Source organism: Hibiscus syriacus, unplaced genomic scaffold (genome assembly GCF_006381635.1).
Source record: "Hibiscus syriacus cultivar Baekdansim isolate YM2019G1 unplaced genomic scaffold, ASM638163v2 tig00010601_pilon, whole genome shotgun sequence".
Classification (NCBI taxonomy): Eukaryota; Viridiplantae; Streptophyta; class Magnoliopsida; order Malvales; family Malvaceae; genus Hibiscus; species Hibiscus syriacus.
The window spans coordinates 47,473-61,388 of record NW_024062226.1 but is presented as its reverse complement, the minus strand read 5'-3'; the positions used below and the strand labels follow the sequence as shown (position 1 = coordinate 61,388).

At 34.8% G+C, this 13,916-nt stretch overlaps 2 protein-coding genes across 4 annotated transcripts; one reads left to right on the top strand and one right to left on the bottom strand.

The window, feature by feature from the left end:
* Positions 1–3,674: 3,674 nt before the first annotated feature.
* On the bottom strand, positions 3,675–5,958 carry LOC120204292 (ATP-dependent Clp protease proteolytic subunit 6, chloroplastic-like). Of its 2 annotated transcripts, none has more exons than XM_039204394.1 (8): positions 5,770–5,958; positions 5,634–5,692; positions 5,375–5,444; positions 4,822–5,023; positions 4,626–4,691; positions 4,362–4,502; positions 4,106–4,159; positions 3,675–3,950 (listed from the first exon to the last, which is right to left on the bottom strand). In XM_039204394.1, exons 1-8 carry the CDS (start codon positions 5,853–5,855, stop codon positions 3,879–3,881), a joined length of 750 nt encoding a protein of 249 aa, XP_039060325.1. In that variant the 5' UTR covers positions 5,856–5,958; the 3' UTR covers positions 3,675–3,878. The 2 variants fall into 2 exon arrangements, with proteins under 2 accessions (XP_039060325.1, XP_039060324.1); XM_039204393.1 differs by having other exon boundaries at positions 3,676–3,950; positions 5,634–5,695; positions 5,770–5,956.
* A 1,358-nt stretch (positions 5,959–7,316) lies between these two features.
* Positions 7,317–9,195, top strand: LOC120204294 (APO protein 3, mitochondrial-like). Of its 2 annotated transcripts, XM_039204397.1 has the most exons (4): positions 7,317–7,391; positions 7,528–7,941; positions 8,025–8,455; positions 8,593–9,195. In XM_039204397.1, the coding sequence occupies exons 2-4, from the start codon at positions 7,562–7,564 to the stop codon at positions 9,000–9,002; spliced, it is 1,221 nt and encodes a 406-aa protein (XP_039060328.1). In that variant the 5' UTR covers positions 7,317–7,391; positions 7,528–7,561; the 3' UTR covers positions 9,003–9,195. The 2 variants fall into 2 exon arrangements, with proteins under 2 accessions (XP_039060328.1, XP_039060327.1); XM_039204396.1 differs by lacking the exon at positions 7,317–7,391 and having other exon boundaries at positions 7,467–7,941; positions 8,593–9,193.
* The last annotated feature ends 4,721 nt before the right edge of the window (positions 9,196–13,916 follow it).

Sequence of the window (13,916 nt, the reverse complement as noted above, 5' to 3'; positions counted from 1 at the left end):
GACATCTAGCAACACATTATAACTACCCAAGTTAAATAAAATGCTCATGATCCGAGATAACTTAAACGCAACTATGTCATAATCATTTTATCGCATGATATGTTGATAGAATATAAGGCATGAAAAATATCAGCCTAATATTGTTTTATCTTTAATTTCTCTATATCCAATTGGACTGACTAAACAAATAATATTGATCTTCATCAACTCATTTGAGCACGGTCATTTGTTTCTCAGTCTCATTCTTCATCAAGGGGTCCTGAGATATCTCTTTTATGATAAGAGATATAAATTTCATCTTAAGCACTCACGTCTCACCATCTCATGACATTATTTTGGTCATGTTCAAGTATATCTTCTATAATCGTACATTAAAGAAAACGTTTGACTATATCAAAACATGATGTTATGTTGAGAATTATAGAAATTTCAAGTCTAAAAATTTAATGACATAAATACGAGTCGATCCAATATTTATTTTCAACAAATACATATGAATTTGTGTTGAATCTCATTCACATATTAAACACAAATTCTTCTCATGGATATTTATTAAACTCTATACTTATCTTATTTTGTTATTATTCCCATAATACTAATAATCAATTAAAAATATTTAAAATAATTAGATGAGTTTTTCTATATACAGTTTCGAATTGTTTGAAAGTTTTTTTTAATGATTTTATTTAATATTGTAATTTTTATTTTTTAATTCTCGAAAGTTGTACTATTTTTATTGTTGAAGATTATTTAAACTTTTTTGTAATTTTTCAATAAATTATACCTTTTAAATTTTATTATTTTTTATAATTTCTTAATAACTTTCGTCAATTTATATAATCTTAATAAACTTTAGAATGTTATATTATTCCATATATATTGTGAATTTTAACAATTAAAATATTGAAAAGATCTATAATATTTATAACTATGAACGGACCTTAGAATGGATCAGGTTGCAGCCCAAATTACTTTCTACTTTACTTTTACAAGTCGAACTTTACTATTTATTTAATATTAAATGATTGTTGTGGGGGGGGGGGTGATAAAAGGCTTTTTAATCAAAAGTTATTTTTATTGGTTGAAATTTTAAATTAAGAATGAATATTCGATGGAATTAAGTTGAATGGAGTGTAAAAAGAAAAATGATTTGCTTTAATATGACTTTGAGTGATTTGTTGCAACACTGGACACAATATCTACCTTGTAGTATATGTAGACAAATAATTTCGATGTTCATCTTTCTCGTTTACGGCCTAGTCAAGAAAGAAACAAATTTACATCCCTACACTATACTTCTTGATTTGCTTTCTCTTTCAATTTCATTCCTCGTCTACGGAAAAATCTCTCTCAGCTGGTTTCTGCAAGGGGCTAACAACCCGATTCACGATGCATATTAACACCTCTCCTTGTGCTTGCTGCTAGCTTGGCTGCATACTTGGCCAATCCTGAACCAGGTGCCTTCGGTTCGGCTTCGTGTTCATGTTCAGTAGCCATCAGGTTCTCCTTTACTCTAAGTTCAGCTGCTTCCTTTCGTTTCTTGAACAGACACCATGCTGCTTGGACGAAACAGGCTGCCCAAGCTCTCCATTGGTGCGAGTAGAATCGAAATTTGTGTCTTTGTTGCTTGCTATGGAGTCTTCTAAACTGTGCTGCAACAAATTTGAGATCTTCAGCTCGTAGAGCAAAGGATTCAACTTCGGATATTGCTTTGACTGTTCGAGTCAACGATGGAAGGACGAGGATCTAATGCCCATGTCAACAGCTCGTCACCGCAGAAGTCTGATATAATTATCTACTCGTCCTCCCCTCTTCCTTCCCCTTCCCCTTCCCCTTTCCCTCTTCTTCTCTAGCCTCGTTCAACTTCGACTGAACCCTTGCCCTATCATGTAGGGATGGGTATGAGACCCAAATCCGACGAGTTCCGACCGATCCGATCGAGTTGGATTATTCTTAAAAAAATTGGATTCGGATCAGATTCGGGTTTAGGGTGAAAAATACTCGACGTGAGAAAAACATATAATTATACTTTTATATTTTAAGATAATTGTAATAATTTCCCTCTATATATTATAATTTTTCAATTAAATACCTATTTTTATTGAATAAAAATAATATTTTTTAATAAATATATTATTGCAAGTCGGAGTCGAATTTTATCTCAAAAAGTCAGGTCGGGTGGAGGATGTATATTTTTCGGGTCGAATCGAATTTGAGTTAAGGATGTGTAATTTTAGAGTCAGGTCTGGTTAACCGAAAATCTGACCCATGCCCATCCCTACTATCATGTCCACATCTTGCTCCTTTTGCCGCAACATCGGCAAGGGTGTTTTGTTCTCTTGGTATCCACACGAATGTACAACCATCAAATTCAATATCAATTTTTTTAATACATCCCTACAATTAATTAAATGATATTAAAAAATAAAATACTATTTTTAAGTTTAATTTTTTAAATTTAATAACTTATTTAAATATATCGAGAGACTCCTTACTATGTGGTAACGCAAACGTGGTAAAGTAGAGGGTTGCTACTAGAGTTTTGTGTGACAAAGAAGGTGCCTCTAAAACTTAAGGGAAAATTTTATAGAATAGCTATAAGACCAGCGTTGTTGTATGTATCAAATATTGGGCAATCAAAAAGTATCACGTAAGGAGGATGGAGGCCGTAGAAATGAGAATGCTTCGATGGGCATGTGGTAGGACTATGTGGGATATGACACCAAACTCTGCTATTAGAATATCCTTGGGGTGGTGTCTATATCCGAAAAATTGAGGGAGGGAAGACTACGGTGGTTTGGGCATGTCCTTAGGCGACAACCATCGGATGCGGTCAGGAGGGTAAAGTCGATTACAGTCGGCGGGGCCAGAAGGAGAGGTCGACCAAGGCGGAAATGGGAAGACTGCTTGAGATCTGATTTGAAGGATTCACCATTACCGAGGACATGACCTCTGATAGGAAAGTATAGAGACTTAAGATCAAGGTAGCCGAGTAGTGCGGGTCACATCCATAGGGTGTATCATCTCTGTCTTCTTTTAATGCTTTTGTAATAATTTTCATGACTTCTACTTTTTATAAGTTTCTGTCATTGGAATTTATGAAGACTAAGAACTAGGATAACGGATTAATATTACCTTAGTTTAGATTTTAATCTATTTGACTTTATTCCTCCTCATATCTTGCTATCGTTGACTTCTGTGTATCATTCTCTTCATGTTTCTTTTTTTAAATTTAGTCGGGTCTTACGTTTCTGTCTATATGCAGAGATTTTTACGCATGGATTTATTTGCAAGGATTACTTCCCATTACATACGCACATATGAAGACTGCATATGAAGACTGTTAAACTATGTATTTATTTATTTATTTATACATGCATTGCATTTTATCTTTATTTTTAATTTTCTGACTGCCTGATGTCTTCCACGGAAGTTGCTCTCAACATGCGTTGGGGACAGCCTACTACCCTACCTCCAATTTACCCCATTGCATATGGGAATAGGATTTTTTTCTAATGGAATGTTAATATTGGACACTTTACCGGAAATGTTAAAAAACATTAATGTTTTAGGTAAAAAAATAATATTTTAGGTAATTTTTTTACCGAAATTGTTAAAATAATAATAATATTTCCGTTAACACCTTTCCTTAGTTATATTAAGACTGTCGTACGACATAACTTCGCATCACGCTGCCTCACAACTGATACACAAACATCTTAGCCACTGGTCCAACCTATTTATTAACCAAGTCTATTTCTCATATACCCACTAACATTACAAACCCAATTTGAGACTTGTATCATCTTCATTAACTGTGAAAGTAAGCTCTAAAATCTCAAGGTTAGCAATGGAGGAACTTAAAGCCCAACCTGAGTTCAATATTCTGTGAATTGTTGCACTTTTTCAAGTGGTTGGCCGGCGAATGCTGCATACATTCTGTCGATTTTCTGCAAACAAAAGTAATAGAGGAAATGAAATTTAAGGCTAAAAGGGATTTTCCAAATCAGCATAGAAAATTCAGAAAGCATAACTAGGAGTTTGATCTACTTGATTCATTGGTAGCTTAATCGAGAAAAAAATGCAAAATAAAAGAGGAAATTACATGGCGAGATTGAACTGCTTCATTCACTTGACGTCTAACATCTTCAACATGACCCTTCAAAATGAAAAATAAAACATGGAAAAATCAATTCAATAAGAAATAATGTACGCCCTAACCAATACCAACAAGTACATGAATAACTATATGATATTTCAAGCTTGTTACAAAGAGTTCAAGGACTTCAAAATCGTTTCATAAACCTTTTCTAAATTCAACAACTAGAATGCAAAGTGCAAACCAAGAAGCTAAATCATACCCCACATCCACTTTGCGGTTGGTGTATCATTATACGTGCATTTGGTATTGCATAACGCATCCCCTTCTCTCCACCAGCAAGGAGGAGTGCACCTTGGCTTGCAGCTACTCCGAAACAAACTGTGCCCACCTTTGGCTTTATCTGAAGTAACGGTGAATTCATGCTTGGAAAAATAAGATGTCTGAATAAATCAAAATAGCAACTAATATTTCATAAAATGAAGTAGTATGGGGAAAATGGGCTAAAAGAAGATTAAAGTCTCACCCAAGACATGCAATCATAGATTGCCAACACTGAATAGGTGCTTCCCCCAGGGCAGTTCAAATACACCTGACATGGTATAGGTTAACGTAATAAAGTCAGAGCAGGTTACGAAAATGTGGATTTAAAAGCCCTACAATCTATGTAACAAATGGAAAAATAGAGAATGTCGAGAGAATTAGATAAAATAAGACCACACCAAAATATCCGCATCCTCATCAATAGCTGCCAGGGTCACAAGCTGTGATATAACTCTTTGAGCAACCTGTGAATTGACTGGTTGTCCAATAAAGATGATACGATTCCGGAATAACACAGTTGAAACGTCCAAAGGCCCTCCTGGAGTCATTACTGCTGGCATCACAGATGGATTCCTCGTTTTAGATTGTATTGCATCATAGCTGTACATAAGAGGAATCACGATGTCCAAAATATCATATACACTGAAACTGATGGTATTTAGAATTTTAGAGGGGTGCAAACATTGTCTCATAAAATAGCTAACATACAAATAGGTTGGAAGGTAGCAAACCTATCAATTAGATCAAAGGATTTTCCTTCCACATTCCAACTTCATATCTAAACCATCAACGAATTTATCTGACTAAAACAGAGGACGAGAATTCCAAAACTAGATGTCACCGGTGGTTTATTCTTGACAAACTTCGTATGCATTGTTCATAATGCATTAATGACATAAAACACAAAGCAGTAATATGAAAACTGAAACAAAAAAGTTAAAGAAAAGAAATCTTGGATTGGATTCATGGAAGCCCTTCTTGTTGACCTTCATAGGTAGCCCAGAAGTTCTACTAGATAACCCTGAAAGCATAACAATCCAATTTATATGTACACAAAATATAGCTCTATAAAGACACCAGCAAGCAAGCACTAGATAAGATAAGCATACAAGCTTTTAAAAGAATCAAAAGGGTGCAAGTGCAACTTAAATTAGGAAAAGAGTAAAAGGCCAATAAGAAATTGATTGAATTTCAAGAATCGAGAAGTTAACCATTGTAGAATAGTCTCCATAAGGGGATGCCAATGAAGATACAGTCAACCTCCTCGAGCCTCTGATGATTAAAACAAATTCAGAAGAAAAAAAAGATTCCAAATTCAGTGAAAACCGGCAGGAGAAAACAGGTACCTCGGAGAAAGGGATGAAAGAGAAGTGGGTCTGGTTGGAGTAGATAGAGAAAGACTCAGATAAGAAGAAAGAGCTGAAGCTACCATTTGTGTTGATATTTATCGACCCAAAGAAGCTAATTTTAGATTTTTAAGAGAGGAAGAGATTTCCTTCTTTGCAGGGGATAGCGAGAATTGCGGGTTACAGCTGAAGCAGGTGACTTTGTTTACTGGGTTATGGCTTTTGACCCTAGTTTTTTTCTTTCTAAAACCCCGAATTATTCTACCTAGGATACTTGGATCAATCCATCTCTCCCTCAAATTTTCTAGTTTTAATTGGGCCTTTTGGACGAAATACTATTTTGAATTTGGCAGGTTACCGTGAAGGCGTGAACATCCATTTTCGCATTTTTTTGTATTTAATTTTGTTGATTTTGGTATGTATAAAGTAATATCAACTCTCCAAACTTTGTCACTTCTCTTAAATAGGTCCCTGATTTTTTCTAAATTTATCTTTGTACTTAACTGTTGGTAAGAGTGAGATCAGTTTGGTTCGATTGATAGATTTTTAAATGTTTATGATAATTCAGTGTGGTTGGGTAGATAGATTTTATAATCGTTTCGGCGTCAAAATTCACCTCTAATGTTTGAAAAAAATTGCTTTGGTCTCTATTCTTTTCTTAATACATTTTGATTTTAATATTTTATTTTGAGACAAAATACTCTTTAATTGAATAAAAATCATTAATTGATTAATTTCAATATTTTTTCGTTGATGTGGCAGTCATATGCGTTCAAAGTGATTATCTAACATGTTTCATGTCATTACCCACGTACATATGGCATGTGTCAAGCCATTACTTATGTACATGTAACATATTATACGTCATTGCTTTGAATTTGTGATATGTGTCACATTATCACGTTAAACATGTGATATGTGTCACATCATTATTTACATGCATGTAACATGTGCATATCATTAATTTAATACATAAGACTTACAACGTCAATGACAAGCAATGATCATCAATCAACAAATATTTTTCATCCAACTAGAGATCATTTGTCTCAAAATAAAATGTTGGGGCTAAAGTACTCTAAAAAATAGGTTTAATTTTTTATATAAGTTTTATTAACGAACACGTCACCACCTCCGTTAAAAATTAATGACGGGTGGCTTGATTGAAGCATTTAAATAGTTGGGTGGTATGATTGCTAAAATTGAAATATTGGTGGTCAAAATGATTTTCAACCATAGTTTGGTGGTCTCCTATGTAGTTTACCCTAGTTTTAAGTTGATTTTTAAAATTTTATTTGAACAAATGACTTTTTTATATGTTTATAATATTTAACGAAAATTAATATGATTAGTGACGACTATAATTATAATAACTCATTTGATCATAATTTTTTAACAAAGAATTGAATTGATAACAATTAAAAATAATGATTCATCTAAATTTTAATAATAAAAAAAGAATATTTTAAAAAAATATAAAGTTAAGGTATTAATTGCGGATTCATCCCTCTTGGTACTATAATAACAACGTTCGCACCAAAAGGCAGCTTTGATAATGTAAGAGTAAGCTTATATGTCTCTTTTCTCTGAAAGATTGGCGTTAACTCGCAGAAATTCCGAAGGTTAGGCTCTCTCTCTCTTTTCTTGGTGTTTCATTTTATGAATTCTCATTTTAATACTTTGATATGTGTTGCCATGCTCTGAGACATTTATTTTTCACGTTGCTTATTCAATGTTTGTGAAAATGTCTGAATGAAGGAAAGGGGGAAAAATCAAAATCACACTAACAGCAATGTTGCCAAGACACACTCGAATCATAACGAAGCTGGGGGGAGCAGTTCTGCGAAATTATTGTACAACCTCAGTACTTGGAAATCAGTTGAAGCGTCTTCGTGGCTTCCACGCTATTAGACAGACTTGCACAGAGTTTCCAAGGAAGCTCAAAAAAACGGAGAGGAAACCATGGGTGACGAAAGTTAATGAGCTGAAGCGTATTGGTAGAGCAGAGAGGAAAGAAAGACAGATAGTTCGCGAAAGGATTCTACAACCTCCTGAAAATGGGTTATTGGTTAAGGAATTGATTCCCGTTGCTCACCAAGTTAATGCTGATCGAATCAAATTATTCACTTGTGTTTCAAAAGTTGCCCAGAGTATTGTCATATATTCATGCGGGTAAAATGTGAAGGCTTATTATTTTCATTTGGCCGTATAGAATTTCATGAAGTTTTATTTTATATTTGTTTCTAATGGTGCAGTGTATGTGGTGAAGTTCACATTGGCCATCCGCCACATAAGATCAGAACCTGCAATGTCATGGGTAGTGCATCAAACAAGGAGCATTGTTGGAAAAGAGGTGATGTTGAACATGTCTTGCCTCTCGTGGAATCTTTTCATATCTATGACAGAATGGGGAGAGCCGTTTCTCATAATGAACGGCTTCAAGTGGATCGCATTCCGGCAATTCTGGAATTGTGTGTCCAAGCAGGGATCGATCTACCTGAGTATCCAACTAGGAGAAGAGCCTTCCCGGCTTACAGTATTTCCGGTAGGGTAGTCGACTTTGAGAAGAGATTCCCCAAAGAAGATGCACCTGGCACTGACATTTATGATTGTGGGTTTTGGCAGAAGATAAACAAGATAAGTGAGGATAACAAGTATGTGGACACTCAACCTTGTCATCTACAAGGTCAGTTATTGTTGTTATTAACAAAGTAGTTCCCAATGTGATCTCTTATACCATGTGCAAATTTGGTATCTATATAGCCTTATGGTTCTGCCGTGTAGCTGCTAGACTTGATCGAAGTTGTTGGATATCTGGAACAGGTATTGCTGTTAGTGGGATGGAGGCATGGGAGAGACTGCGTTCAGGAGCCTCAAGACTAATGCAAAAATATGCTGTCCAAACTTGTGGATACTGTCCGGAGGTGCAGGTGGGACCTAAAGGTCACAGGGTTCGAAATTGTCAAGCCTACAAGCATCAGATGAGGGACGGGCAGCATGATTGGCAGGAGGCAACGATCAATGATGTGGTTCCTCCTGTGTATGTGTGGCACGTACGATATCAACAAAGCGAGAAATCGCTAGTAAATGATTTGAAGAAGTACTATGGTATGTTGCCTGCTGTGGTGGAGCTATTTGCACAGGCTGGTGCTAGTGTGCCCAACTATTATGTTGGCATGATGAGGGAAGATGTTGCGGTACCTCAATTGGATGAAGAAAAGTTGGTTGTTTAATTTTCAATTTGTGAACCCAGCAGATGAGAATGTGGCCACGTTTAAATAAGTCGAACCCCACCATAGAGTTCCAATTACTTGGTGAGAATGAAGGGTCCCCCCCAATTAATGGAGTTGAAAAAACAAAGAGCAGTAATTCAACGATGAAGTGAGGCGTGTAGATTTCGACTTGTGTGTATGTCCACATCATTGATGTTGATTTTGTTTGCAATTGTTTATCATGACATCAAAGTAATTGGGAAAAAAATAGTTGGTGATGTTGTATCAGGTCCGAATATTTCCTAAATTTTGAAGTCAATTTTTTGATTGATCCCGAATATAATTGAAAGAATATATAGAAAGATGTAATAGAAATTATTTTTAACTATATAGCGGAGTATTATGGTAAAATGGTTGAGATATTGTGGTGGGAAATTTTATTTTCCAATATAATCCACATTGGGGATTATTTTTATCTAGAGTGAAATCTACAGTACCAAGTCAAAGATACGTGGAGCACCTTGCGTCTTCAATTCAAACATTAAGATTCCACGCGTGCATGGCGTTTTCAGGCCGGGAAGAGACACGTGAAGTGCAACGTCTTCAATCCATGTAGAAGCCCTCGGTAATATGCGGCGTCTTCAAGGCAGTTGGGGAACGACGCGTTGACTGCGTGGCGTCTTCCCAGATGCAGTAGGTTGCCTCATACTGGGAAACAAGTAAGTAATAATAGCGCCATTAATTGTCCATTAATAACCCAGGTAGGTTGTTGGTTGAACGGGAAACATGTAAGCATCATTAATACCTTGAGATGTTATAAAATGAGGTGTTTTGGTTGAGAATTGGAGAGCACAACAGAGGTGAGAGGGGGGAGAACATGCAAAATTTCGAGAACAATTGAAAGAGTGAGCATCCGAGAATAATATTAGAGAAAATTTTGAACGAAATTTTCTTTCAATATTTAATCTGTAAGTACTATTCGAATAAAATTTTATTTAAAGTATTATTAGAATAAAATATTTATACTTTATCTCGTATTATTTATTCTTAAAATATTAATTTAATATGTTGTTGCAGGTAAAAAAGAAGTGAGTAAGAAATTCGAAAATGTTTTTTATAACATCAAATTGTCGGAAGAAACTCTCAAGTAAAGTGTCAAAATATTTTATTTAAGTATTTTACGATTTATTGTTAGTTACATATTAACTTAGTAAATATTAGTTTACGATTTATTGTTATGTAAATATCATTATTATAATTTTAACATTATTGGTTTACTATTTGTAGTAGAAATGTTAAGATAATTAGATCAACATATTAATTTAGTATTTGTAGTAGAAATGTTAAAAATATAATTATAATGACGAAAAATAATAACTTGAATAGTATTTATTATAATTAATAATATTGTTAATTATATTTAATCATTATTATAATTTTAATCATAAGTAGTTATAAAATATTCGAAATAAAGATATAACATTCTTATTTTAATTGATAAAAAATATTGTTAATATATTTAAATTTTTTATAAAAAATATTGTTAAAAATGTTTATTTTAATTTTAATAATAATAATAACTTTAATCTAATATATATAATATGTCACAAATTGTTTTATTTATGTATTTTATTTTTTATTTATTCTGAATATCTATATTTTTATATGTAGAGAAAATGAAAAACAAAATTTTCATGATTGTCCATTATAATGGATTATGGAAAATGAGATCGGAGTTATTTTTCAGTCTGAAGGACCTATAAATATAATGTTTAAAAGGGACATCACATTTGTAGAAATTAATGAGAGGATAGAAAAGAAAACCCGAGCTACAGTTGATGGTTTGAGGTACAGGTTTATGGTATGTCCCAATCCAGTAAGGTATGTTGCAATACCACTTGAAGGAGATGATGATATTACAACTATGATTGAATTACATGACTCAACAAATATTCCAATTATTGAGTTATTTGTTGATGTGTGTAATATATCTAATGTGTCTGGGTCATCAAGAAATATGATTTGAACTTCATCTCAAATGGCTTTCGAAAGTCAAATTGAGAACCCGACATATATGTCTATAGACAGTTTCTTGGCGATATTAGAAAGTGCAAATGAAGTCAGTGGAACATCTGCAGCCGCAGAGTATGGGGCAAGAAGTATACATCATCCGCATTCGACTATTGATTTTGACGCTGAAAATCGATGGGGAGAAATACATGATGATTCTAGTGAAGATGAAGAAACTAAGGAACCCGTTTTGGCTAAGGATGACGATATTTTTGATGGTGATAAACCTGATATGACCATTGATGAATATCCAACACCGTATCAACATACCCCTCACAAGCACGAGATAGATTTTGATACGATGAGGACACCTAAATTCCCGGAGATGCCACATTTAACTTCAGACCACATGACTGAATCGTTTGAAAACTCTAGTGAATTATCAGTTGGGAAGCAATTTAGAGGAAAAAAAAGCTACATTGGCGATTAAAGAATATTGCATAAAAGGTTATGTAGATTGCAAGGTTGTAGAGTCCAACCAGAAAACTATGTACGCGAAGTGTGTTAAATATGTGCCCGAGTGTAAGTGGCTGATCAGAGTATCCAAAATGAAGAGGCAAGATGTTTGAGTCATCACAAGGTACAATGGTCCACACACATGTTTACAAAACTCTATCGAACAAGACCACCGACTATTGGACTCCAATGTAATATGTCAATATGTAAAGGTGTTGGTTGAACAAAATCCAATGATCCCCTGCTCGGTGTTGGCTGCATCTATTCGAGACCAGTTCAGATACAATGTAAAATACAAAACGGTTTGGCATGCGAAGAATAATGTAAGGAGGTTGATATATGGTGATTGGGATACATCATACAATGAGTTGCCTGATTTGGTACAAGCTATGAAACTATTCATACCTGGAACTATCGTGAAGTCTTAGATCATGTAAGCATACAACCTAGAATATCAACTTATCAAGGGAAGAGAATATTCTATAGACTCTTTTGGGCATTCAACTCATGCATATAAGGTTTTTCATTTTGCAAACGTATGGTCCAAGTAGATGGTGCATGGTTATACAATCAATATAAACACATATTATTGATAGAAGTCGTGCAAAATGGTCAACAAAATATTTTTTCGATTGCATTGTAGATGCTCGTTTTGTCCGGGCTTATAGCAGATTAAACAATTCGAATCGAGCCCAACATGATATCTAACCCAACCCGTGCTCAGTTGGATTATGCCAATAAGATAGGCAGTTTTGAGCAAGAAAAGAGGGGGAACGGTTTATAGAGAGTGGAGGGTCAATTTTTAATGGGCAATTAATCACCAGAAACGGGGGACAACACGAAAAAAAACAAGGAGAACTAGAGAGAGATATCAGTAATTCATCACGATCACGAGAGGACAGGAAGCAAAAAATTGGATTAACTATTAGCAATTTTGCAGTGTTGAGAGGATACGAAAGGAAATAACAGTGTAATCATACAATTCAAAAATAGATAAAACAATAAAGGTACATTTTTCCTAGGGGTTCTTCTCCAATTTTTTAATTTTCCAGTTCGTTTCTTTTGTTTTATGCATGTGTGATTGTTTTTAAAATTAAAATTTGAAAGGGACTGGGACTTACTTATACTGCTCGAGCATAAAAAAAGGGGGGAGTCTCGTTGGCTTCATTTGTTCTCTGTGTGGGTTCAGTAGTCAATAAAGAAGTGTGAGATTTAGTTTAATAATACCAAAATAAAGAAAATAAAGAAAGGAAGCAAGGCAGTATACCTTAGGGTTGAGCAGTAGAGATTGGAGTGTAAGGGTCTCGGGGTTGGGAGTTTAGGTTTGTTTGAGGTTTGCCTAACTGTCGAGATTAGTGACTAGGGTAGATTTGATCTTCATCGGAGCATGCGACGGCCTTGTGTGGTCGTGGGTTCGTAGGAGAGGGTGAGAGGCTCGGCGGCGTTCGTGGATCGAAGGTAAGTCTAAGGATTTTGGGTCTCGACTGGAGTTATGTGTGGCCAAACCCTCGTCGGGTTTAGATGGTGTTCTCACCGGAGTCGAGCAAGCAGAGAGGGTCGAGAGATGGGGTCAGTTTGGTCTAGTTTTTTTTTACCTATGACCGTTGTGGTAGGGAAGACTTGGGCTGCGTCGACTTGGCCGTGTTGGAGCTTCCTTGGGTTGTGAAGGCGGTCGTGAGTGAGGAAGAAGGAGAGTTAGAGAGTTGAGAGTGATAGAGATAACGGCGCAGAGAAAGAGGAATTTGTTGGGTTTAGATATTAGGGTTTTGTCTTTAGGTTAGATTTTATTTTAGAATTAGCTAAAATGCCGTCGTTTCAGCTGATACTTTCCTAGTTTCTATTTCTGACCCAGTATTCTGCGCGCATTCCATTTCGGACCCCAAAATCAGGCATTTTTGAGCTTTATTGTTATTTTAATATTGTCTCTTAATTTTAAGCGTTTTATATCTTAGCCCAGAATCATGTTAGGTCCATTTTTGCACTGTTTTTACATTGGTTGTGTAATTTACGGAACTTTCATTTTGGTCCTTGAACGAATCTTTTGTGCCTTCTTAATTTGGTCTTCATATTTATGAACACTTTTCATGTTAGTCCTGAAATGTTTTTATGTTTTATTTTTGAAATGTAATTTGTAATTTTGGTTGTTTGACAATTTAGGCACTTAGCATGTTTTGTTAATTTAATGGTTAATTCCTACTTTGCATGCTTAGTTTAATTTTATTTTATTCTGGTCCTTCATGGTAATTTTGAATATGAAATCGAGTTACTAATAGTATGTTTTATTGTATATATTATTTTATTTTAATGTATGCCAATGTCGTTGTATGCATGTATATACCATATCACCATACTTTATTTTAGACTTAGGTGTTCATTTGAATATAGGATATTATTTAATTAGTTTTTACA

Bases quoted from the DNA above. Each gene is read 5' to 3' on its own strand.
- LOC120204292 (XM_039204393.1), bottom strand. From the start codon at position 5,855: ATGGTAGCTTCAGCTCTTTCTTCTTATCTGAGTCTTTCTCTATCTACT. The intron at 5,024-5,374 runs ATTTCTTTTCTT...TCTTATGTACAG, and splicing joins TTCCATGAATCCAATCCAAG to CTATGATGCAATACAATCTA. The intron at 4,160-4,361 runs GTATGATTTAGC...TTCATTTTGAAG, and splicing joins AACCGCAAAGTGGATGTGGG to GGTCATGTTGAAGATGTTAG.
- LOC120204294 (XM_039204397.1), top strand. From the start codon at position 7,562: ATGTTGCCAAGACACACTCGAATCATAACGAAGCTGGGGGGAGCAGTT. The intron at 7,942-8,024 runs GTAAAATGTGAA...CTAATGGTGCAG, and splicing joins ATTGTCATATATTCATGCGG to TGTATGTGGTGAAGTTCACA. The intron at 8,456-8,592 runs GTCAGTTATTGT...TATCTGGAACAG, and splicing joins TCAACCTTGTCATCTACAAG to GTATTGCTGTTAGTGGGATG.